General features: G+C 40.6%; 1 protein-coding gene across 4 annotated transcripts in view; it reads left to right on the forward strand.

Annotated features, from left to right (window-relative positions):
* Positions 1-26,300, forward strand: part of spag9b (sperm associated antigen 9b) — a 45,328-nt gene that overhangs the window by 13,573 nt on the left and 5,455 nt on the right. Inside the window, exons 3-26 of one of the 4 annotated variants that reach the window (XM_084342873.1) lie at positions 131-201; positions 2,804-2,907; positions 8,258-8,405; positions 11,271-11,691; positions 11,811-11,901; positions 13,332-13,456; positions 14,721-14,778; positions 16,055-16,207; positions 16,299-16,356; positions 16,621-16,754; positions 17,411-17,467; positions 18,633-18,812; positions 19,730-19,859; positions 19,980-20,069; positions 20,245-20,406; positions 21,158-21,329; positions 21,444-21,653; positions 23,530-23,686; positions 24,061-24,189; positions 24,272-24,352; positions 24,440-24,507; positions 24,619-24,767; positions 25,717-25,888; positions 25,982-26,095. In XM_084342873.1, the coding sequence (XP_084198999.1) occupies positions 131-201; positions 2,804-2,907; positions 8,258-8,405; positions 11,271-11,691; positions 11,811-11,901; positions 13,332-13,456; positions 14,721-14,778; positions 16,055-16,207; positions 16,299-16,356; positions 16,621-16,754; positions 17,411-17,467; positions 18,633-18,812; positions 19,730-19,859; positions 19,980-20,069; positions 20,245-20,406; positions 21,158-21,329; positions 21,444-21,653; positions 23,530-23,686; positions 24,061-24,189; positions 24,272-24,352; positions 24,440-24,507; positions 24,619-24,767; positions 25,717-25,888; positions 25,982-26,095 (3,234 nt within the window). Of the gene's footprint in view, positions 1-130; positions 202-2,803; positions 2,908-5,704; positions 6,408-8,257; positions 8,406-11,270; positions 11,692-11,810; positions 11,902-13,331; positions 13,457-14,720; positions 14,779-16,054; positions 16,208-16,298; positions 16,357-16,620; positions 16,755-17,410; positions 17,468-18,632; positions 18,813-19,729; positions 19,860-19,979; positions 20,070-20,244; positions 20,407-21,157; positions 21,330-21,443; positions 21,654-23,529; positions 23,687-24,060; positions 24,190-24,271; positions 24,353-24,439; positions 24,508-24,618; positions 24,768-25,716; positions 25,889-25,981; positions 26,096-26,300 lie in introns of those variants that run through there. The other 3 variants (XM_084342875.1, XM_084342874.1, XM_084342876.1) reach the window with 3 other exon arrangements.

Genomic DNA, 26,300 nt, shown 5'->3' on the forward strand with positions numbered 1-26,300 from the left:
TTGTGTTCATTAATGTAAAAAAATTGCAGTTTTATTGCGTTGTTATCAGTAAAGCTTGCTGCAGTGCGATGGCTTTTCTTTTTTTTTTTTTAACGTGCACTTTAAGTTATTGATTCTGTTTTTCATCCAGTCAGCAGATTTGAGGAGAGAGAGGCAGAGCTCAAGAAGGAGTACAATGCCCTTCATCAGAGACACACAGAGGTAAGCTGGTCAGGCTAGTTCATTGCAACGTTGTTCATCTGTGCATTGTGCTTACACTAACATACGGTGACTACATTATGTGTTCTTTTTTAAAACTTCTTTCACAACACAATATCCAGGACAAAAACTCGGGCACACTGTTCACCTCACTTGCAACCAAGAATTAATTTTGATGCCAACGTTTCGATGATGGAACTGAAAAGTTGCTATTAAAAGTAATAACGTTTTGGTAAAGTCCCTGTGATATGTGGAAAAAAAATTGTTTACCTTTTCATGAAAGCATGAAACTTGGTACAGTTGTACAGTTTGGGGCCCTGAACATTTTCAGATATGGAACCATCACCAAAAGTCACGTGGCAGCTGCGGTGGCCATTTTACTTTCCGCCATAACTGAATTATGTGTTTTACATCATATCTCCTGAACCAAACATGATAACACAGACAAGGTGATATCTACCCCTATGTTTTGATGGTCAGTGATTACAATACCATATACATCATTTAGGTGAAGAGGTAAGGTGGTGAATTCAGTTATTTTGAGAGAAGGAAACGAGGCGGACCATCTAGTGATGGGAACACTCCATTAACATATTGACCTGTGAGTACTTATGTAATCATTACTAAATTATTTCATGAGTACTCAGTAATCATGTGTCAGACCACGCCCATCTTCCAACTTTTTTTTTGCCTTTTCATGGCTTTATTGACAGGACAGCTTGAGAGATCATAGGAAATGGGATGAAAGAGAGGGGGGATGACATGCAGCGAATGGCCAGAGGTCGGCCAGAGGTCGGCTTTCATGTTTGTAGTGGTGTCTCATATAGTGGGTGTTGTTTAGCCTTGTCTAAGTCTTCACTTCACATAACTAGTAATGTGGCTAAAGTATGTTGTGATAAACTGATAAAGAGTCAGTGGAAGTTAATCCTCAATATAATATTACAAACTGGACTCGGCTGATTCATAAAATGTTGCTTTTGCCTCCATTGAGTGAAATCCCGTAGGTTATGACTTTGAGAATCACAGCAATAGATCATGAGATTGTGATGTTTATTGTAAGTTCAGCACCAGTGTCACTGATCGGAGCAGCCTGCCTGTCTGTGACACAGCCCTCAGTTTTGATTGGTTACACTTCATGAGTAATAGCCATTTAGATAGCTCTGTGAACTGATGTTCCTGATTTTTATTATTATTCTCATGGTTATTTTGAGAAAGGCAGGTGCCAGATACCCTTTTTTATTTTTTAGAGGGAGAGAAAGTACGAGAGAAATGAGAAGGCTGAGGTTAAATGCCAAAACCAATATTGTAACTTGTTTAATTAATAAAGTGTAGTGGTGTACATCTGCAGGTGTATTTGCATTATTCTATATCTATATATCATATTTTCTAAGCATGTAAAATGTCATAGTTCTTTTAAATCAGACTTCGACAGAGAGGAACATATAAGTGTATGGGCACAGTCCCTGTCTGTCATACCAGTTAGATCGTCACTGAAAATGTCCTGGAGAAGTCCTAGAAAAATTATCTCTAGGAAAGAGTGGGAGCGCTGAACAAGCAAAGACAAACATGAAATCCAAATAAGGATGTATAGAATTCAGAGACAGAATCATAGAGCAAATCTGGGGGAAAGGTAGAAGAAATTGTAATTAGTCCTGAGAGTTAACAGATTAATACAGAACCAAGCATGGAACGTACTACATGTATTTGTTGCCATCCTGCTCAACATGCATTATTTTCAGGAAAATAATAAAATAATTGTAAGTGGGTCGGGTTGACACTGTTCCATTAAAGGCTGAACACAGTGTGAGTGACAATAAGTTAAAGTAAGAAAGAGAAGAACTGGCCTTTGAGTGGAAAAAATAACAATGGTACTAAAAAATGAAAGCAAGTGTGTTGATTTAATATGATTAACACATGTATTAGTCTCCGAGCATCCAAATCTGCTGTGTCCCTTTAATCTGCCTTGGTCTGTTTTTCATTATGCATCACTAACAGATGCCTCAGTCCACACAAGCCTGTCAGGCTTCAGCCGACAACTGTTGATCTGAATAATGCTGAATAGAGAAGCTGCAAGTCTAATAAAAGCTGTCACCTACATATTATTGGTACTTCTACATCTTTCATTATGAAGCTGACTGTCACAGCTGTGCCTGGACACAATGTACTTCATATGTGATTAACCATAGTGACTAGTTACAGTGAAATATTTTGTAATTGGTAGCAACATACTCATGTTGTTTTCTATTTTTGTCTTAGAAGCACAGGGTCTCTGGAGAGTGTAATACATAAAATGCAGGAGTATATTCTAATACAGCTCATAAAACATGCAAACAGAAAATTCAGTTTACAAAATGATTGTACATCAACAAGAAAATACAATTTTCTTGTTTAAAAGGGTTCTCAGTCAGACTGCCTACATGTATCATGGACTTTCTTTGCAAATAAGCCAGATAGTCACTTTTTTCATTTTCTATTTACGCTCAACCATTGTCCTCATCCTTGAAGAGCACCTGATTCTTTGCATCTACAGCAGAGCAGCACTTGCCTTATTTTTTCACTATAGAATTTTTTGCTTATTCCATGAATCTGTATGTGTTATTTGCAGATGATCCACAACTACATGGAGCACCTGGAGCGTACTAAACACCAGCATACAGTGTCCGCAGCAGAACCCTCAGAAACAGGCACAAGCACATCAGCCAGAACACGGTGAGACTCTGGGTTCACACAAACCTACATAATTTGTCAGTCCTGTAATCTCTTGGATTTAAAAAAGGATATTGGTGCCCGTGGAGCAGCAGCTGGGCAGTTTGAAGGTGTCAAATTGTGTTGATTTTATGTGGGGTTTTTAATTCTTGACACACATGCTGTAACAATTAGTTGACTAATCAATTAGTCAATCGAAAGTAAGTGAAAAGTTTGAGTCATTTTCAAGTAAAAATGTGCTTTTCTTTTTCGTCTATGAAAGAAAATGAAGAGTATTTGGGGTTTGGACTTGTGGTTGGACAAAGGAAACTATTTGAAAAGTTATTCTGGCATTTTTCACAATTTGTGCTACATTTTATAGACTGATTAGGCAGATAAATCAATAATGAAACAAATCCTTACGGTAGCTGCAGCCCTACTTGACACTGTAGAGTGATATTCTCCTTTGTTTAACATACTTACTGCAAGTAGATCATGAAGTTAATGAAACTCCATTGATTTCAAATGCAAATATCTCACGCTGTAGATAACCATGTCAATAATTGAATATAAAGCGCAATATATATTGGAGTTCAAGACGTGACAATGTTGACAAGGGGGTCTACTGTATGTGAGTCACTCTCCAGGTCCGCAGCCTTGTATTGAAGCAGATTTAACCACTGCAGCCTCCTCTACTCCCACACATATATGTTCCCTACAGGCAAGAGGCAGAAATGGGTCAGAGAACCAGCAGAGAAAATGAGAAGAGAAAGCAACTTCAGCTTAATGCAAAAGAGAACTGTACAAAATAAGAAGATATTGTCTGTTTGTAGGTAATGATGAAGGTTTAAGTGAAGATATTGGCATTCAATTGTAATAAGAAGACAAAGTAGGCAGGGACCATCGAAGAGGGAACATCATTAAAAAACAGCTAGATGAAATTAAACTGCATTTACTTGACAGTTTCAGGATGCTGAGGAGTGTGTCAGTCAGGGCTGTAGCTGGGCTGTCATCAGATTAATCTACTTAATGGGAGGATGAGCTTTGGCTGATTGCTCATTTGCTTAGCAGCTTATGCTGCAGGGAGCCACGAGGTAAGCTTAATATTTGTTTTATATTCAGTCCGTAGTTTCTGCAAGGATACTGGTGGAGGCCTCTGTGTCAGCTAGCATTAGTGTTTATTCTGTTTAATTAGATTTTCTTCCATAATTTTTCATTATTGTGATGTACCTTCTAAGGTCGCAGAAAAGCACCTCCACAGCATTTTTCTGTCTTCACCACACTTCTTCCTGGGAAAGGTTTGTTTTTCCTAATGTGCAGTGTTTGCTTTATGACATATAAAGTGTTTAGTTCAGTGGTCAAAAGGCTCCATGGTCTCATCAGACCACAAAACCTCTTTCACCTGCCTTATGGTACTAGTATCCCTGATGTCATGTTTTTTTATCCATGATTTTTTCTTTGACACTTTGGTAAACACCAGAGCTACAGTTGTTATACGCACAAAGTCTCCCATCCCAGCCCTTGGATCCTAAAGCTCCATCACTGTCTAAAGAACTCTCTTTAGCCTCCTTCAGTAGCACTCCTCTCACACAGAGCTTTTGAGAAGAACCTGTTCTTGACAGACTTACAGCTGCTACATATTTTTGTTAGTCTTTTTTTTAGTATCTTGGGCATGTCTTTGTTCACGAGTTTCCTAGAGAGGTCACTGGGGTAATTTATGGGTGATACTTAGAGTAGTAAAAAAAGTATCATAATAACTGACACATCGGCAGCACTTTCAAGAGTTTAGAAGCTTTCGCTAATTGTGCTAAGCCATAATAATAGTAATGAGTTAGTAGTATTCACTCAATAAATCACTTGCATAGATCTTCATGAATGAATGAATGATATGCTGCACAAATTGCTCTAAAAACGATGATTAGCATCCTGTTACCAAGGATAACACCGGTTCTCTTTAAGTGACTAGATGTGCCGGAAGTCGTGGCCATAATTTAGGGATTTAATGATCGATAGAGATAGCCTAATGATGGCATAGCTGTAAGTGCTATTAAAGGAATGTTTAAATGGAAAATCAAATTGAATCCTGACCTTACATATATTATGTAACAATGCATTAAAATGTCCAAAAACAACTAGATCTTTCTGATATATTTTGTTGAGTTGTGTACTTACTCTCTAGAAATCAGAGAGAGCCCGAGAGTGCAGAAGTCAGTGAGTCACATAGATAGATTTTCATTGGCAATAATGGTTGCTAAACAATGAAGGCAAATCTTCCACTGACCCAAGCTACTTACACCTTTGTTTTGTTGACCCCTAGTGGCCAAAATTACATACTGTAATGTTCTATTTAAAATAAAAACTGATAGAATCTTGGACTTGTAGAATGAATCTTGACACCCTTTACTGTAGAGTCTTGTTGCCAAAAAAGTGAACATCCAACAGCTATTTTTGTATACCATTTACACTGCTGACATTTACTGTTGTCAAACTATAAAACATGAAACAGTCCAACAGGTGAGAACGGGGTGTTATACAATGTCACTGTATGTGAATGCACCATGGACTGGATGTGTGCATTCAGGCAGCCCAATGTATTTACGAGCCCCTCACTTTCCCTCTGGTTAATGCAGACGTACTGTCAACCTCCCTCACTAACACACACACACACACACACACACACACACACACACACACACACACACACACACACACACACAAACAGTTTTTGATCAGTGTCCGTGTTTTGCAGCCAATAAGCTGCAGCCTGAGAAGAGGCATATGGAACGAGCTGCCTCAGCATCCAAAAGAGAGAGAGGGAGATGCGGCGAGACAGAGAGGGAGGGGTGGTGGGTGCTATCGGAGTGAGAGACCGTACAAGCTTTCCAGGCTGCACAGTGGCAAATGCGTCGCATCTCGCCAGAGGAGAGGAAGAGTGAAGGAGGAAGGCAAACAGAATCACCTGCCAGAGAAAGACACTGGGGGAGAGGCGCTGCTGCTGCCACCAGCCTCTCCCTGCTCTATGTGGATGATCTGCTGCTCTGTTGCTGCTGCTTTAATCAGTCACTGCTGCTGAAGCCACCAGGATTACTGTTATTGTGACTGCTGCTGGCAGATTAACCTGCTCCCACTCTCTGTCTGCCTCACCATTCAGCTGCAGTATACAGACCCACTGCTCTGGTGTGACTCTCGACTGGACGGATACAGCATTTTACCCTCAGCTATATGTAATTAAAGTGGTTGGTGTCCGATCAGAGGTCTGCCAAGGTGAATTTGTTGCCTCATCTGCAGTCATCGTCTGTGCCCCTTCAACGGCCACGTCCCTGTTGAGGCACTGGGCCATGATCTGGGGGGGCCATGAGCCCCGGGTGTATGCTGCTGTTTGTTTTTGGCTTTGTAGGGGGAGCCGTGGTCATCAACTCTGCTGTACTGGTCTCTCTGTCAGTGCTGCTGCTAGTTCACTACTCTGTCTCTACCGGTGGCTTACCTGCCCTGCCTTCCTTACCCTCCTTACCCAGACCCAGCAGGTATTATCTCTATGTGTATGTGTGTTATCTTTATGTATGTAAACTCGGTGTAATCTGTGTCTTTTGTAGCCATGCAGTCACAGTGTTGCTGCCATGTGGGTGTGTTACAGTCAGACAGTATGAGACTGCACACTAAAAGTAGGTCAAGCGAGGAATGGATGGGGAAAAATGGCAGAGTCATACCTAGAAGACTGCACCACCTTTAAAGTTTATATTTGTTTGTGATTATTCTCGTCATTTACAGTAGTTAACATCTTTTCTGAGATGAAATAGTAATGAAGGAATGACAGTGAGCGTTTGATTTTTTTCCCCCCTCGCCCTTCAGTTCAAATAACAAAAGGCAGCATTGGTCACCATCAGTGGCCTGTATGTGACCTCATCCTCTCAATATGGTGGTGTGTCCATTGTTTTTGAGCTGCAGCTTTTCACCGCTGCCTGTCGGCTGCTCTTTTCACCGTGGCAGCCATTGTTCTGCTCGCAATGTACAATATTTCTTTCAAACCCCGTCACTGGAGGGAGAATTGCTGCAGGTCTGATGCAATGTATTTATTTCAATGTGGTACTGAATATTGAAAGTCTTGAGAGTTGTTGTGAAAAGGTTTGAAAGTTTGAATATAAACTCCCCCCATGCAGGAGGGAGCTGGTTAATGAGTTTTATTGTGAGAGCTGAAGATGCTGATGTGTCCCTGCCTGTGTGTGAAGAGTCTCAGCAGGCAGAGTACATATCCATCAAATGGATTTGTGTTATTGTCTGAGCTCACAGGTGGGAGGTAATGAATTTTATAAGACAACCAGCTTTATTTCTCTTCCCACAATTCAGTGCCAAACTGTCTCAAGGGGGTCTTTGCTGCAAGACCTCTGTGTGAAGTCTTTACTCAGATTGTTTAGTACAACTGATTACACCGATTACATAATTCCAAAATGAACAACTTGAAATGCAAAGGCAAACAAAATGCATTATCTGTAATGTATGTAGCTATAGGGTGACTGAAGAACTGTGGCTGTTACACAAAACTTTATTCATCACTTGACACTATAGCCTATTCGACTATGTGTCACTTTCTCTCCAGAAACCTCATCGCAACATGAGAGAGAGGGTCACAACATTCAAACTAATGAAAACCTGCCCAACGTCATTTATAGTGTGAAATACATCCCAGTTTTTAGTATCCAGTATAAATCTTATGTTCTTGCGCCATGCTGTTCCTCGCACTGCTTTCCATCCTTAAGGTCTCCTTTACTATGAAAATGATTCTTGATGTTTTCAGGCTTGCTAACAGCATGGCAACAGTGATAGCAATGGCGGTCTGTCAGCCAGTTGTGCTGCCCAGCACTTTGATCGTGACAGAAGTATCTCAACAACTATTACATGGTTTGCCACAGAATTCTGTACAAATATCCATTTTACCCACAAGATGACTTTTGATGACATTCTTGAGTTGACACCACCAGCAGGTCAAGTTTTAACGTATTCAGTAGGGATACCATGCCACATTATTTTTTCAGACATTATAGATTAAATTGTGCTCAATTTTGACTAAATTTGTGATTTTCTGAGTGTTTTCTTACTTTCCACTAGTTGAAGTTTAGCCTATAGATGAGTCATTAAGAACATTTCTACTAAAAACTATACCTGTATCAACATTTTAACATGCAGATGTTAGCATTTAGCTCAAAGCACCAATATGCCTTGATACAGCTTCAGAGCTGAGCTTTGATTTCTCTTCACTCTAATTAAGTAAGAGTGACTTGACCAACAGGCCACTCTCTCAGACACTTGTTTATACCTTTCTTTCAGAATTGCGCTTTCCATTTGAGTCATCCTTCAATAAATTTCTCTCTGTTTCCAGGAAGGAGCGTCCCATCTCCATGGGAATATTCCAACTTCCTGGGACTGATGGTATGACCCTTGACGTCCAGAGGGAACCTGTTGACACCCCTTCTGAGCCATGGAGATTCAACAACCTCAGCCATCCACGGTCGAACACAAGCCTCAAGGTATGACTCACTGTGAAGGAAAAAAAAGGACTTTTTTATATCACTAGTTGTGAAGTGTAAAGTTACAGTCTGAAGTTGGCCTGTAAAGCTTCCCACGGATCAGACTGGTGACATCATACCCAGCTCGCTTAAAAGGGAAACAAAATGCAAACATTCAATGCCAGCAAACACCAAAGAAAGAGAGTACATTTCTATTCCGAGAGAAAGGATTGTTCAGTGTGTCCAGAATTTTTAGTAGCCTGTTTAATGGGGTGGCTTGGAGCCCAGCAAGCGGAGGAAGTGGTACCATTTGGGGGCCTGCCTTTAACCCCAAGGGAGGGTGGAAAGGACAGAGTGTCTTCACATTGTTGCTGTTGGAAACCATGCTGCAAGCAAGGCGCCATCATGAATATTAATGACTGCCTCATAAGTATTCATTTGCTGTTATTATACTAGAAAAGGGTCGGATAGAAATTGTAAGTGTTTTGAGTTCTGGTAACCTTTATTTTGACCCATTATCAGGACTTGTGTTTCATAACTGGCAGCCAAGGTGTGCCGTTTAACCCATTTAATATGAATTGAGTATGGATGGTTGATCAGATGGATGGAGGGATGAATGATAGGATGATAACTAATCAAAAAATTTGTTAGGGATTTTGGAATATGGGTGCATATGTACATGTGCATGGATATGCAATGAAAGTCAAATGAATTGTGTGGCTTTTTTTTGGGGGGGGGGCACCAAAAATATTCACAAAACACAAAATAACCCTCTCTACCTCAGCCTTCTCAGCAGCACAGAGGAAGGAATAAAGTTACACACTTTTGTGGACCCTGTCAAATGTACATTAGGCAAGCTAGAGGATGTACATATTGGCTATTTTTTGCTTCAAGGAGAGGCAAGTGCCGTCTTGACTCTGATGTTTGTCCCCAGAAGTTGCATAATAACTACACACAGAGAGGGAGTGTGACATCACTCTCTGGTCAGAACATCTTTACTCCACTATATCTTTACATAGCTAATACTTTTTTCCTGACATCTCGTGACGCTGAATGTTGTATACTTGACCTTTTATCAATAGATGTTTCTCACTCGATTTATACTCACACACACAGTCTTACCAGGCACCCTCAGAGCAGATACACAGCAGTGCCGTTGTGTTTTGTCCTCTGACTTGACATTTTCCAAAGATTTACAGTTAATGATCCCTTCCCTGTGTGTGTGTGTGTGTGTGTGTGTGTGTGTGTGTGTGTGTGTGTGTGTGTGTGTGTGTGTGTGTGTGTGTGTGTGTGTGTGTGTGTGTGTGTGTGTGTGTGTGTGTGTGTGTGTGTGTGTACACTGTAGGGGGGAGGGTTAGGTGTGTGTGTGTGTACACTGTAGGGGGGAGGGTTAGGTGTGTGTGTGTGAATACTTTTTGGAGAGTTGGCGAGCCATTATCAGCAGAGTAGAAGCAGAGGGAAGCTTCCCCCCTATTGTCTGCTCAGTGCTACTATAGCAACAAACGCGTGACGACAGCAAGAGATGTGAGTTGTGTGCTGAGAGAGATATGTTGGGACATAAGTTGGGAGACAACAACAGTATGGAGTTTACTTTTCAAATAGTTTCTTATTCAATGTGTGTGAAAGCCTAATGCTGGCTCTGCTGTCAATGTGACCTAGGGATCTGTGTTGATGCTTTGTTGTTGTCGTCCTGATTGATTTTTTTTTTTTTCCATCAGGCACTGTGCTATTTATAGGACAGAAGCCACCGCAAAGGGCTGCTAAGAGCTGATGAAACCTTACGAGTGTTTGATTGGTATTGTCCAGTATAAATCCAGTTCATTTTCATTTACCTTGACAGAAAGCCTTTGCCAACCAGGTCACTTTGTGTAGCAGCAGAAGCCATAAATACTGCTCATTACGTGGTTCAGTCCCACAGCTTTGTTTTATTTTTTTCGTATCAGTTCTAATGGAAAATCCTCTTACCGTTCATTCTTGCAACATCCATTCATATCTGTGTCTTACCTAAAGCCTTGGTTTTGCTTAGCTCTTTTTTGCTCTTGCAATTTTTATATCTTCATCTGGCCTCAACATTGATTAATTGAGCAGACGTTTTGGTGAGTCATAGCAGGAAAAGCACATGTGCATTGATAACATTAAATGTACTGCATTCACTTTATAGTTAGTGGCTTACTGTGACAGTTGATGCAGCTGAGCCAAAATATGTTTTGTCCTGTGGAAAAGATTTTATAGCTTATTTTCTGTGTTACTGGGTTATGTGCTTATTTTATGGCTTACCAGAATAGATTATGTTTGTGAAAGATGGAGTGTCCTGGTTGCATGTTGTGGTTTGGTTAGTGTTTGTGTTGGCTGTAACTGCACGACAAGGTGTTAAAATGATTTTTGGCGTCATTTTATTTAAATGGGGGGATTGTAAATGTATGTGCTAATGTCATTTTCTGAAAGAGTCTTGAACTTTGAAGACTCTTAACTCAAGGTCAACTCACCTGCTGTTTACTGAGCTAACACTTGAATTTGCTCAGTTGTCACGTCACCTACAGTACGTATGGAACTTCAGCCATAGTTGAAAGCTCCAAATGTGATAGTGAGTAGTCCCCAGGTTAAGATTATTTTTGACGGACTAGTCGGGTCAGCTCTGTCACTCATTTCTTCGTAATGTTTTCCTTTATCTATTATTTTTAGTTTTATATTTTTAGCTGACTATAGAGTTGTGATAATCAGATTTAGTCTTTTTTTAAACTTGTTTGGATTACAAATATGCGAGAGGTTCATGATTTTGAACAACAAAAACATATAATGTTGACTTCTTCATGAAGATCATAATTGTATCTTTTGTTGTCCTTGTTCACCTCTTTTCTCTGTCCCCTTCTCTTCTTCCGTCTTCAGGATGAATTGTCCGGTGCGAACTGTGGAGGCTCCAAGTCCAGTTCTCCAGCCACCCAGGGAAGTGCCTCCAAAAGTGGATCACCTGCGTCTTCACAAGCTGGAGGATCCAAATCCAACAGCCTCATGTCCTCCCAGGGTGGCAGCTCTAAATCAAACACCCCCACATCTACATACAGTGCTAACTCTCAGTCCACCACACCACTATCTCCTCACGATGGAGTGTCAGCTGTCAGGGCTGAGTCTGCCTCTGCCGCATCCCTGTCTACTGCTTCTTCTGATGTCACCATGGAGTCCGTGGACATGCCCCTGCATGAGCAGGAAGTTTCAGACAGGCTCAACAAGAACCTGGACAGGAACAGTGGGAAACCAGAGAGCAGTAAGAACATTACAGCGGTGCAGGAAGGACAGCAGGGTCCTGATGGTCAGTAATGCAGTTAAAACACCTTCATGTTAATACTAGACAAGCAGCAATTTGACATCAACTACCTGCTGTTTGAGTGAACTCATTCTTTTGTTTTGCGTCTCTGCTGGTTGTACTAGATGGAGCAGACAACCTGGAAAAGTCTGAGGTGCAGGCCATCATAGAATCCACTCCAGAGCTGGACATGGACCTTGATCCCAGAGGAACAAGGTACAGAACTGATGAATAGATAACCTGGTTGCATGTAGTGCAGGTGGCAGGAAGCAGGTAGAATGATGAATCTCTGAATCGGATGACAAGCCAGTGTGTCCCACACATAGACTTTTCTTTGCTGGGCCACCCAGGTTTATTAACACCTAAGTATATTTGGCTAACCATTTTAGTATTTTAACTTTTATTGTTATCCTTCTGAGAGAACGACCCCATCCGCGATCATTTAACAAGTGGAAAATCTGTCCTCATTCTACCCCTCTGGGCTACTGATAATTGCATGCGCTGCAGAAAAACGCAGAGAGTCTCTGGTTTTAATCCCTGATAAGTGCCAGGTGTGGCATTTTGTAAATATTCGGCCTCAGAAGTCATTAAATAGTCCCAAATTAGAATTTGTGAGGTCTTAATTGCCAGAAACATTTCTTTCTTTTAATTTCTTTATGTCAAAATGAGTCAAGTTCTTCTGTGTTAAAGTCCACATTTCTGATGTCACAAATCTTTAAACCTATCACTGAATCCAATACTCTTTTTACTTTAAAGTTGCACTTACCTTATCCAAAATGCGGATTAGCCTGACTCTCTCTAATAACCCTTACTCCTGAATAAAACCCTCCTCTGCATGGAACCACATACAGTATAAACTACTTATCTGCTATGTTTGAATAAGAAAAATATGATTTTTCAAAAAGATCATCCTTGTCCTTGCATGTTCTACTACTACATCCTATAGACACCCTACTTTCAAACATTGGATATGTAGGGGCAGGCTCGGTCCACCAATTTCTGTAACTTTCAAAAACTGATAATCTGACATTCACAACTGCTTCACAAAGCGATGGGGCAGCTGTGAAAGAAAGTAAGCAGGGTTTGACTCCTCTCACTAGCCCTTTTTTTATATGAATTCCTTCAGCTCCAGAATAGCTACAGATTGGACCTTGGAGTAAGATTTTTTGTCAACAGTTTCCAAGGTCAACAATGTATGAACATTCCATCTCAACTACAAAAGAGGCTCAGTAATTTTTTAGGTAGTTTTTTTTTATCAATAATATGTAAACGGGTGTAAATAGTGCATTTAACGGGCACCATGTTAAGCCACGGATAAAGTGTGTTGGTTCATTGCAATGAAGCAATATGCGACCCAGTGTGACAGTGCTTTAATGTGTTTTTAATAGTTTTAAGAGAGAAAACTAAACTGAAAGAACAGTGGAACTCTGTGGCACAGAGGAATACATTAAGAAAAAGCGATTCAAAATAACTGCTAAAATTCTTTTACACATTATATTCAAATTCCAATAGGTATCCATTCAAAGAATTAAACTTAAAGCTATGTTCACATTTAATGGCGATATTCAGGGAGATGGTCATATTGCAATAACATGCCTCTTTCATCATGATAATCATCAATTTCTCTATCTTCTCTGTCCTTCCAGCACGCCTTCTAAAAGTGGCATTGAGAATCTGGCATTTGACCGCAACACAGACTCTCTGTTTGAGGAGCTGTCATCTGCAGCAAATGACATGATAGGAGACGTGGACGAAGGAGCCGACCTGCTGGGTAAGATGCCTCACTCTTTCCTTACTTGTTACTATACAGTGTTTCCCCTAGGATGGAGCTGTAGCAGAGGTGTCACACGCGTGCACATTTGTTTTTGTATGTTGGCAAAGTGCGCCGTCAGAGAGGTTTCTGTCGGTCTGCCGGCAGCATAAGGGCTGTAAGTGCATAAAGTACATTTGAGGTGTAATCTTTTTTTTTTTTAACTTAAACAAAGCTAGTTGTGTTTATAGTATATACTGTGGGGGAATTAATATTTTCGCAGGATGGGGGCTCTTTTCCCCCTGGGATTTATGCCGATGTGATTTGACAAACAATTCTTAGTTTATGTGTGACCGCTATCGACGACTAGGTGACCATATACATCCACTGGATGCTAGCTAGCGACTGGCTGTCACTCATTCTTACAATCATTCTTTCTTAACTCTTTGTTTTTCTAGAATTAACTTGCATCACCACAGTGTTGTATCATCAATAAGTGCTAATTTACTTGAATTTAACAACGTTTTCAGTGATAAAATAACTTGTGTTTATGATGGTCTCTTATGAATCCTGTCTAAATAATAATTATTGAGTTGACATTCAGGTAAGCGCAAAGTTCCTCGTGTATATGCAGTGCAAAATATTATAACGTTAGATTCTAAAGTTATAAGAAGGTGTCCTCTCTTCTGTGCTTACTCACAGGTGTAATTGACCTGCAATTTGAAGCGTCCATAGCGCTAAATAATATAGGCTAAATGTAAGAGATAAAATGCATAGATAAATAAGGGTAAACACTGCTATAATCTCAACACAGTCTCTACTTTTGAAAACAATTGTCTTCCCCTGCTGTATTTTCTGAATTGTTTCTTTTTCTTTGGCTGCTGGGCTTTATCGTCCTTGCAGATGAGTTTTCTGGTGTGTATCAATAAATTCCCCTCAGATCTTATTACCAATTCCTTATTCTCAACATTTGTGTCCCTAATTCTGTGCTCATTTCCCTCTGTGACTTCTTTATTTATGTACAGAGTAATAGAGTAGAATGGTGCTATTTTGTTGAGAAGAGCAGTAATACCATAATAGACTGCTGATGTTCAAATGAGACCATTTAACTTATTCAGTCTTCCATCATCTCTTGCATGGCTCTCAGACTACAACTTTCTCGGTAAGACTGTGAGAACAATATGGTAGTATGTAGGATAGATCTCTATATTTTTCCCTTTCGTTTTGGAGCAAATGAGAAGATGAAACATTTATATTGTATTCTCATTACGGTGATCATTTTCAGGTATGGGTCGCGAAGTCGAACATCTTATCCATGAGAACACCCAGCTGCTGGAGACCAAGTTAGTACTCACTTGTATAACTACTGAAGAGTTCATTTCTTTTCTTATGTAATCAATAGGGATGTAATAATGTACAAAATCTTGCGATATTGTGATTAAAACTGCTTTATGGTCATTTTGCTCGTAAAGTTCATGGATCTAGCAAGGGAAAATGGTATAAATGCATTCTACCATCTCCTCTTGTCATTGTATTGTTCTGTTTGAACAGCAGTGGACGCAATCAAACTAATTAGGAAGACAACGTGCCGTTATTATGGGTCCCACCTGAGTTCTCATAAGACCCACCCTACTCCGCCTCTGATGCGTTGGCTTTGTGACAGTGTGTTTACAGGCGGGGAAACTACAGCCATCTGTGTTTTTATAAACCAACCACGAGAAAAACACAATGTCAACCCATTAACACCAGACACCAACTGAATATATAGTTAGGAAATAATAATGTGTCGGTTACTCGTACTGTGAGTTTTTGGTATCGTTACATCCCTAGTAATTAACCATAAATATTGACAAACAGTAAATGAAAAAGATCTAAACTATATTTACATGCACACTGGTTTTCCACTATTATTCAGATCATGAAAACAACATATTCTGTTTGGGTATTCTGGATTAGGCCTTATTCCAAAAGTAGCATTTTTGGATTAAGACATTTGGGATATATCAAGATTAGTTTTAGGAACATTCTTTGGACATGTATACAGTGCATTCAGAATGAAAGGTTAAAATGTCATGGTTTTTGTGACCGTAAAGGTCCACCTTAACTGAATGTTTCTGTTCTCACTCAGTTTTTTTTTTCCTAAGTAGCAGTGTGTTATAAGTTTGGCTTTCAGGCGGCAACAAAGCAGTAAAGGGTGCTTTCTGGCGGAGTATGCAAGGCTGCGTGTGAATGGAAGTATTAGTGGACTAATTTTTCATTAGCTTTATAAAAAGCTTAGTAGGAATATTGTCTTTTTTGGAATACGGACAAAAACTGGAACATTTTGTGCATGTAAACGTGGTCACTGAAGTAACTACAGTGCATCACCATTGCAGACATTGAGTCATGTCAGTGTTAATGAGTCAGGTTGCATGCCAAATACCTGATTTATCTTCCCTATTTGTTTATTTTAAAGATTGATATTGATAATGAGCTGAATTTAACTAATACACGAACACATCAAAACAGAGATAACCTTCCTGTTGCATTATCATGAAACAGGACAGTGCTGCCACCTTGTGTTTAATATAGATCTTACACTAGAAGAATGTTTATGGTCATGTATTCATTTGTTTCTAGAAATGCTTTGAATGTGGTGAAAAATGACCTGATAGCACGCATGGATGAACTGGCATGTGAGAAGGAGGGCCTGCGAGGTGAGCTGGATGCTGTCACTCAGGCCAAGACCAAACTGGAGGAGAAGAACAAAGAATTAGAAGAAGAACTCAGGAAGTGAGTCACGTTGAACTGCCCACCACTCTACATATTGACAGTGTATACTGTAGAAAGATGGAGGCTAAAGACTTTGTGTACTCACTTGCAGGATTCGAGCAGAGCTTGAGGAGGCCAAACAGAAGGTCAAGCCTGAAAACGAGGATGATGTGAGTCCTTAATAATTATTGTCTGAGTGTGTGTTACACCTGTATGGATTAGAGGAATGTTACCTTAACGGTGAACCTGTTTTAGATATCTCGAAATATGACCATTTCCATGGCAATGCTTCCTTTTTAAAAGCTTCGTGGCCATCATATTACTCTGATTAATTCTGATTTTAAATAAAAGGCCAATTAAAGCATGTTTCATGTACTGTATAACCTGCATATGTATTGAATAGTGGTACATATTGCATCTCGTGCGTATTCCAGCAGAGCGATGTGCCAACAGCACAGAGAAAGCGCTTCACCAGGGTTGAGATGGCCAGAGTCTTGATGGAGAGGAACCAGTACAAGGAGAGGCTGATGGAGCTGCAGGAGGCTGTCAGATGGACAGAGATGATCCGGTAAGACAGGAAGCACAGAGGCTGCAAGTAGTGGACAATATGAAGTAAGGCTGAAGAAATGATTTAGATTATATTCTATAAGTCAAACTGCAGTACCACATTTGTGGTCAACATTAGGATAGTGATTATCAGCCTGCCCGAATATCAGGGCCAATGTTCAGCATTTTTCCAATTATTGGTATCAATGGTTTTTGTGGCTGATTGCTGATAATATAAATGTATTTAAGATGAATTAAATGTAATAAGAAATGTACTACTTTGGCTCTGCTGCACTACTTTTGGTCTGCTTGTTGACATAGTGTTAAACAAAACATGAGTACACCATAAATAATCACAATTCAATAGAATAACCAGCTTGTTGTAGAGGTCAAATTGGTTAGAGAGACATTTAAATGTGCCTCGTTCTTCTTTCTACCTAATTTGCCTAATTACTTTTTACACATTGCTTTGATTTGATCATGAAGTACTGCTACAATTGAATATAATTCCCTGGTTCCTGTGTCTCGATCCTTGACACACACATCCACACAAAGGGTCCACAAAAGAAGTACTGTACAATAAAAACTGTCAGAGTGTGGTTTGATGTTTCACATAGAAACTGAAGATTTGTCTGTTTAAAACGTTCAGTTTAATTAAAAGTGAATTGTCTTCTGCAGGGCCTCAAAAGAGAATCCAGCTCTTCCAGAGAAGAAGAAATCCAGCCTCTGGCAGTTGTAAGCTCCTCTTTTCTTTTCACCTCAGCTCTTAGATACCACCAGACTACAATGATTGTTATTTATGTGTTTCGTTTTGCTTTTCTTTTGTATTCCATGTTTTATGGATGTTTCCTCCAGAATGTAGGTACATCGGTGACATGTTAACGGTGTCTAACTTGACTTGGCTTCTGTTGTTTTCATCATGACAACAAAGGAGAGCCAGCCAGGAAGCTCTGATCTCAGATCTGAGCTGCTTTGCTGCCTCAACTGTCTTTAATTCTTTATTCAAAGAATTTATTAAACATAAATTTATAAAGCATAAAATGTGATGGAAACTTTTTAGAGAACTGAGATTGGAAGAAAGCACTTGTTTCCTTATAGAGGAATTAAATCTGACTTCCTGTTATAATCCCAGCTCTCCTTTCCTGAGTGTCATAAGGAATGAGTTTGGTTTGGATTGAAGGAGGACATTAACTCGGTGGCAGGTTTTTGGCATCAGGACTGGGACATCTGTGTGTAAGAGAAGCAAAATCTGATAAATCCACCATCTCTCCTGCCCTGTTTCTGTGTGTCCCTCTATATTCTGCCTGATGTTGTGATGTCTGTGTGCAGGAGGTGTGTTGAGAACGTTGCTATGGAGTTTAGAGGGAAGTTAGGAATATGGGTGGAGTGTGTTGGTTAAACAACACAAATATGCTCGTAAAGATAGACTCACTAAAGCCTGTTTCTTATCTTTAAGTATTCATTAGAGACACGCTTAACATGTGTTGCTATATGTATGTATGTATATGTAAACACGTCTAATGTGATAAATACAGTGTGATCTGAGTTAGGTGCACTTGAAAAGCGTTCTTGTCCAGTGTTCTGTGTTGTTGACTAATGTCCTAGTCGAGCACAAAATTAACCCTGCCCTGCAGCACTGTAGGAGGACAGCTACTCCGATGCTTTGCTCTTTGGGAGACGGGTCAATTGGGTCTCGATGAGTTAATACAAATATGTACATCAATGTTTAATTGCTACCTGTGTGAAAGCTGGCATGGTGTGTTGGCATGGGAAAGGTACCTCTTTACCCTTAAATGTTCCTCTGCTGCTGGAGCTACTGCTTGTGTCCATCCCTCTATACGTTTGTCCGTCTGCTTTCTTTTTCTCTTTCCTCCCCACTTCCCCGTCCTTACACCTCCAGTTTCAGCCGTTTGTTTAGTTCATCGGGCGGGGCAGCCAAGAAGCCGGCAACGGAGGCCCCGGTGAACGTCAAGTACAACGCGCCCACCTCTCAGATTCAGCCATCCGTCAAGAAGAGGAGCAGCACCCTGCAGCAGCTGCCCACTGACAAGAGCAAAGCCTTTGATTTCCTCAATGAGGAGTAAGTCTGACAGTGAAAACATGTAATGCTGAGGCACTCTTGATTGGGAATAACAGGCTACTCATCAACTATCTACACCTCTAAAAAAGAAGTCAGACTTTAATTACACTTTGAAACAACTTTACAGAGATTGCATGAGAAGCTAGGTCTCAGTCTGCTTCCTAGTGGACTCACCAGGAGTTTTTGACAGCAGACATGTATTTTAAGTGTACATTAAAAAGCTGCAATAAACACAACTAAATACAACCAAAACTAACTAACCACACTATTAAGAATGTGACCTCACAATCTGTAAGCTATAAGCGATGTACAACCCAGTCCATAGTTTTGCAAATCATCTAGTAACCACAGTAACACTTACTTTTAATTTTGGTCAACTCAAAATGGTCAACTCTCACAGGCGTGAGCAGGCACTGTCTACTGGGTTTCTGCATAAGCTCTGCTGGTGTTTTTGCAGCCATAGCTGCCCTGAGGGTGTGGCTTAGGACAATGACTATATACTGTAGTTGTGACATCACAACATTACAAAAGTCCTAACCACTTGTTTACAGGCACAGTTTTTGAATACATGTTGTGTGAATTTCTCCGTGGACTGAGCATTTTGACACTTTAACTCACATTATTAATATAGCATGTAGATTTGCTGTGCAATCAAAAACGAAATGGGAATCTCACTTTCTACAATGTGGGACCTTTTAATGTTAACCCCTTTTGGCTGTCAGTGAGAACACAAACTAGACTAAAAAGATTAAAAGACAGCAATGTATATTTTTTTGTTTCCTGACCAAAACTACAGGTCTGAAATCACCCACTCAAAAAATTTCTCACCATAACGGTCTAAGTTTGATTTGGATTTTTAAAGCCTGACTGTCCAACAACAGACATCTTTGTCAGTGAGCTGCTGTTCTGTCCTGCAGAGTGGCAGCTGACAGTGTGGTGTCCAGGCGAGAGCAGAAGAGGGCTCAGTACCAGCAGGTCAAAGCCCACGTCCAGAAGGAGGACGGCAGAGTGCAGGCTTACGGCTGGAGTCTGCCTAAGAAATACAAAGTAAGGAGATGAGTGATAGTACTTTTAGATGTCTTCAGATGATAGTTAAAATATTGTGATCAAAAGCTATAACCGAAACAAGTTGTAATGCAGTGGTGCTGTTTTTATTTCTTTTTCCAGGCCAATGGTGGTCAGGCAGAGGGTAAGATGAAGAATCTACCTGTTCCTGTCTTCCTCAGACCACTGGATGAAAAAGATGCTTCTATGAAGGTATTTCTTCCAGCTTGTTGGTGTAATTGCTACTCTTTTAACCAATACAAAAACGGTAATGTTGGTATGTTTTGACTGAAGGTGCTGGTAGCTTTTATGTACTTTATCTAAGCAATGTGAGAGGGGATGCAATGATGAATCTCATTGTATTTGACTGTTTTACCTGTGTCTTCAGCTGTGGTGTGCTGCTGGTGTGAACCTTTCTGGAGGTAAAACCAGAGATGGAGGTTCCATCGTAGGAGCCAGTGTGTTTTACAGTGATGTGCCTGGACCAGAGAGCCCTAAAAAGAAAATAGGGTCTCAGAGCAGCCTTGATAAACTGGATCAGGAAATCAAGGTAGGCACACAGATTCTAGTTGTTTCATTGTCTTATTCCATGAGGTGATTAAAAATAATCATATGGTACCTAGAGCTTTAAAGACACACATTGACATACACCAGGGGTCTCAAACTGTCGGCCCCCTCCTCTCCATCCGGTCCGCGACCTGATGTCAAAAATATAATACAATCCGGCCTGCAAAATTATAATTATTAATATCAACAAGTTGACTTTTATTTTGAAGTTAACTTATGTCTACAGAGCAAAACAGTGGTGAGTTTCGGCACAGTGGATCAATTTTAAACATGTCTGGGACTGGTTTTACAAGCAATGTAATCGGTGTAAGCCCAACTACTGCGAGAAGCCTAGTTCAAGGTGTAAATACATTATTTATAAGAAAAAACTTGTGTGTACTAATGTATACTTCTGTTTTTGTTAAATATGAAGAAAATATGAGCAGAGGTGCTGCTAGGTGTCTCGCATGACAGTGTTTCCCTTAGGATGGAGTTGTAGCAGCGGAGGTGTCACACGCACGCATTTTTTGTACGTTTGCAAAGCACATCTGGGAGGTTTCTATCAGTCTGCCGGCAGCGTAAGGGCGGCAAGTACATAAAGTACATAGGAGGTGTGATGGGCCAGTTTTTTAAACTCATCTGAAAATTCAAACATGCAGGACCAAAATCCTACGAGATGACAATACCAACAGTGGCAGAGTTTGAGACCCCTCACATACGCACAATATCTCAAGCTCCATGTCTTTTGTTTGCAGGATCAGCAGAAAGAGCTGCGGCAGCAGGAAGAGATGTCGTCGCTGGTTTGGATCTGTACCAGCACCCAAGCCACTACTAAAGCTGTCGTTATTGACGCCAACCAGCCTGGAAACATCCTGGAGAGCTTCTTTGTGTGCAATTCCCATGTCCTATGCATCGCCAGTGTACCAGGTCAGCAAATGAACACATGTGCACATGAAAAGAGGATCTTATTACTGATGTCTGTGGGCATCATGAGGAATTGAATGTTTTCTTATTTGTGATTATATTTATGTCTTTGTTTAGGTGCTAGAGAGACAGACTACCCTGCTGGTGAGGAAGTAGCTCCAAACTCTGAGACAGGACCAGCAGGAGATGGCAGCTCACAATCAACCAATAGTAGCTCAACAGGTTGCGATGACGTGCTGGGAGGCATCACTGTTGTTGGCTGTGAAGCTGAAGGGGCAGCAGCTATTCCTCAGACAGCCGTCAGTCCAGGAGAAGATGGAGAAACTGGTCAGAGATTTTTTTTTTTTATCATTTTGTTTTTATTGTTTTTTCAAAAGGAAAAACATACATACACACATGGCCAATAAAATGTGCCATCCATCAAATTATCACAGAAAACTACACGTAAGACAGTACAAGGACAGAGAACAAGGACAAAGGGAAAAACAGAGACCGAGCATTATATACAGAATATATTCTATCCGATATACATCATATGTACCAAATGGTACATCGTATTATGTAAACTTAATAATACCTCAAATTATACACATCATATAAACCAAAAAAACAACAAAAACAAAACAATATTATTGTAAAGGGTGCAACTCTTCAGGTGGCTTCACTGGTCAGAGATGTTAACCGTGTAATCTCATTTGACCTGATCGTGTTTGACATGCATTTTTGGTGATGAGGGCCTGTATTTATCAAGCATCTCAGTATCACACTGACTTAATGGTGACGTTTCCTACACCAGCTAGAAGGAGTACTTTGCAGAGTGACTGTGTTGCTGTTTTATGGTCGTCAGAGCTGCAGAGTAGAAATTGGGATAATGAGCTATAGTTTTCTCTCAGCTGCAGGTTGAAATATTAAACAGTGAGACTGAAAGTCACCTTTCGGCTTTGGTTCCTGTTAACTTATGTGTCCTTAACATGTGTCTTAAACACAGCCCCGCTATATTAAAATAAATGAATACATGAATTATTAAATAATAAACCCACAATATCTTTGAATATATTTTTTTGTCCACAATATTGTGCTGAGTGGTGTTAGATGAAAGAAATTGCTTCTTATCTCAGTATGAGCAATCAAATTTTGATTTATTGCAGCAGAAACTGTCAATTGTGACAGATGCAAGTCAAAGATGCATCAACCTGTTGCTATGAGGTTGAAAAGACCTGGCTTTAGAGGAGAGAGCATTCTGTCTTTTGCATCCTGAGGATGGCCATCAAATCTTTGCCGAAAGGCGGAGCTGCTATGTTATGTGATGCTACTAGCATGCTGGTCCTACTTGTGATCGTTTGTCCTCATCGATGGATTGAGAATAACAGTAAACAACCAGGATGCCAGGCAGATCATTACTGTGTGTTTTAAACTGGGGCACAGGACCCAACTGAGTGATCACAAGTGAAACATCATGCTACACAGAGAAATGTCTGTTGCATTCCCTTTGGAGCATTTAGCCATGCTAAATAACATGCCCTGCGACTGACCCCTTCTGCTCTGCCTCTGAGCTGCTGTCATGACTGTAGGTTAAGCATGCCGGTCCTACAGTGATCTTGTTTTAAAGTGGTGCAGAATGCCAAACTGACTGAATATACACATGACGCATTACGTTACAATCCTCTGTGGTTTCAGTCATTCATGCTGCAAGTTTGATCGCCAGCTTATGTGACTGGCGACAGTAATGTGACATCAGGCTGCGTTTCTCCAAAAGTTGAGTTGGCTTCAACTATTTCATAGCAGGCTGCATTTTTTCTGGAGCCCCCTGCGGCCAGCACCGCCGTAGCCAAAACGCACTGCCCTCATTAAAATGAATGCCACCACGCCTGATCCAATGTGAGTCCAGCCTTAAAATAGAAACAAAAATGTGTTACTCTGAGAGCTTTTAGCCAGTTGGGACTAATGTCCTCTGAGATGCTTGATAAGCACAGGACCAGACTATGTTTTGATAAAGCAGAAATGCATTCAAACTCATTTAGCCATGTGATCAAGTGCAAGAGGAAAAGTAAAATGATGTGATAACTGTCAGTTCTAAAGAACATAAAAAGAAAGAGACATGCATGACGATCTGTGGTTTAGAGAGGGAAGGACAAAATCTGTTATCAGTATGTGAACATGCTGCATATTCTGGCACATACAGCAACAATGATTCTCTGTACAGACTCCAGACCAGCAGAAGAAGCAACAGAGGCGACAGAGGCCAGCGCAGGGCCTGCAGACCAAAGAGAGAGCTTGAGGGAAGCCTACACAGAGCACATCTTCACTGATCCACTGGGAGCTCAGCAGAGTGCAGAGGCTCTGTCCAACTACTCTCAGAGGTAACATCAGGAGGCCCATTACCCAACACAACGTTATTACAATTCAGTCTGTTCAACTAAATTGCCAATTTTATCAGTGCAACTATCAACAAACCCACTGCAACGACGTCTAATTGCTTTAAACCACTTAGTGTAATACATATTTGTGTGATGGTAGATTAGTATTGCACTGAATTAAACCTACAAGTCAAATTCCTTTGCTACATCACTGGATGGCTGTGTGTGTTTTGCCCTTAGCTACTACTCTCTACAAAATGGACTGCATATAAGGCTAAGAGCTACACTGACTTCTTGTTTGTTTCCTTGTTTATTGACTGTGTATCGTGACATCAGATGGTTAATTATTCACTCTTTCTTTTGTCTCTGATGACCAGGGAGTGTGACCTAGTGAAAGATGGAGTGAGTTCAAACCCCACTGCAGAGGAGCAGGACCTGATGAGAGAAGAGGCTCAGAAAATGAGCAGCGTTCTGCCCACCATGTGGCTCGGAGCACAGAACGGGTGGTGAGCGTAGAGTGTTTGTTTCTCTCACTGTATGTATATGGCCAGAATTCAAGAAATCTAATGATTGAGTTTGTGATTCCAGTGTGTATGTGCACTCGTCTGTGGCTCAGTGGAAGAAGTGTCTCCATTCTATAAAGCTGAAAGATTCTGTGCTCGGCATAGTGTAAGTACAGTGAAATTAATGATGGATTTTCTTTTTTTTTTATATATGCAGCATGTGGTTTTTGAAATGTTTGTGTCCGTTCCACAGGCATGTGAAAGGTCGTGTGTTGGTGGGCCTCTCTGATGGCACTTTAGCCATTTTCCACAGAGGAGTAGGTGAGAGGATACGAGCGTCTTCAAATAAACAAGTCAAATATAACTGATGTAGCATTTTTCTGCAAATCTAACCTTTGACTTCTTGTGTGTGTGTGTGTGTGTGTGTGTCAGATGGACAGTGGGACCTGACCAACTACCACCTGTTAGACTTGGGGAGACCACACCACTCCATCCGCTGCATGACTGTAGTACATGACAAGGTGTGGTGTGGCTTCCGGAACAAGATCTGTGTGGTGCAGCCCAAAGCCATGAAGATAGAGGTAGGACTTAGCCCTCACTCATTTACTTTAATGCATGTTAGCGTGTCCAATTTAGTGTTCTGCATGACCCAAACCAGACCTGCTCGAACCCACCATGGTCAGAGGTTTTTTGTCTGTTTCCATAACATACTCATAATGTTTCCAAAATATAGTCACCTCCCCCTGAATTATTAGGGATTTTAAGAAGCTCCCATTTTGCAAGTTTTTGCTTTATTTAATCCTTTACTGACTGCTAAACCACCAGGCTGACACACTGTATTGCCTTCAGAATGAGAGAGAGAATAATTGTTGTGTGACATAATCCAACCAGAAACTTTACCCACATAAATGGGCCAAAGCTGACCTGAAATACATCCCATCATCTTGTTATTGCTGAACTCCATTCATTTAGAAAGGTCGAGTAGAATCAAAGACATTCAGAATAATTTTATTAATGTCAAAGTTTTATTAGAAGTAGAAAACAATTTTGTTCAACCTCGCTCTGTCTCAGCTTCACTTGACAGTGTGATGGTAGTCAGGCCTGACGCAAATGATACAAAAATTCTACTGTTGCCATGGTTTTCAACATCCAAGTCTGTATCTTCAAATATTTATTTTACATTTTTTTCTGGAAGAGGAAGGAGATGGTGCGCCACACCCAACAAGAGGCAAAAGACTAATAAGGAGCAATACATGGAAATCCTCTGTGGCTTTTAACTTGTCCTCAAAGCCAGCACACATAAAAAAAACAGTAGCTGTCGTCTCCCCTCCTGTCTACATTTTGGTTTCAGCATTTAAATAAATAATGACTGTCAATTTGGTTTATCTAAGCTCAAAATATTTGCAGCAAATTATCACTGAAGCTTCAAAGCCCTAAAAATGTTATACTGGACAGCCCTGATAATAATGTTGTCTTTCCTGCACTCTTCTTACACTCGTCCATATCTGCATATTCTCTTCTCCTTTGCAGAAGTCATTTGACGCCCACCCTCGTAAGGATAGCCAGGTCCGTCAGCTGGCTTGGGATGGCGATGGTATCTGGGTGTCCATCAGACTGGACTCCACTCTCAGGCTGTTCCATGCTCACACCTTCCAGCACCTTCAGGACGTTGACATTGAGCCCTACGTCAGCAAGATGCTGGGTCAGTTCATAACACAAGTATCCATCCTCATTGAAACACACAAAAAACGCTCAGATTTGGTTTTGAACGTGTTCTTTATACCTTTTTCTACAGGTACAGGAAAACTAGGCTTCTCATTTGTGAGGATCACAGCTCTCATGGTGTCATGTAATCGTCTGTGGATCGGCACTGGCAATGGAGTCATCATCTCCATCCCTCTGACAGAGTGTGAGTTTAGACTGATAGATGTTTCTCTTTATTCATTTTTAGAGGGAAAGTGATTTTTTTCAACCGTCTTCATGTTCTTCTATCCACTCACTACAAGTTACTACTGCTCAATATTAATACTGAATATTTGTTTTTGTAATTTTGGGCGGCATTATGCTTATAATACATCCAACAAGAATATCACATTAGTTACACTTCAATCTGA

Source organism: Pagrus pagrus, assembly GCF_965226575.1.
Source record: "Pagrus pagrus genome assembly, chromosome: 21".
NCBI classification, from domain to species: Eukaryota; Metazoa; Chordata; class Actinopteri; order Spariformes; family Sparidae; genus Pagrus; species Pagrus pagrus.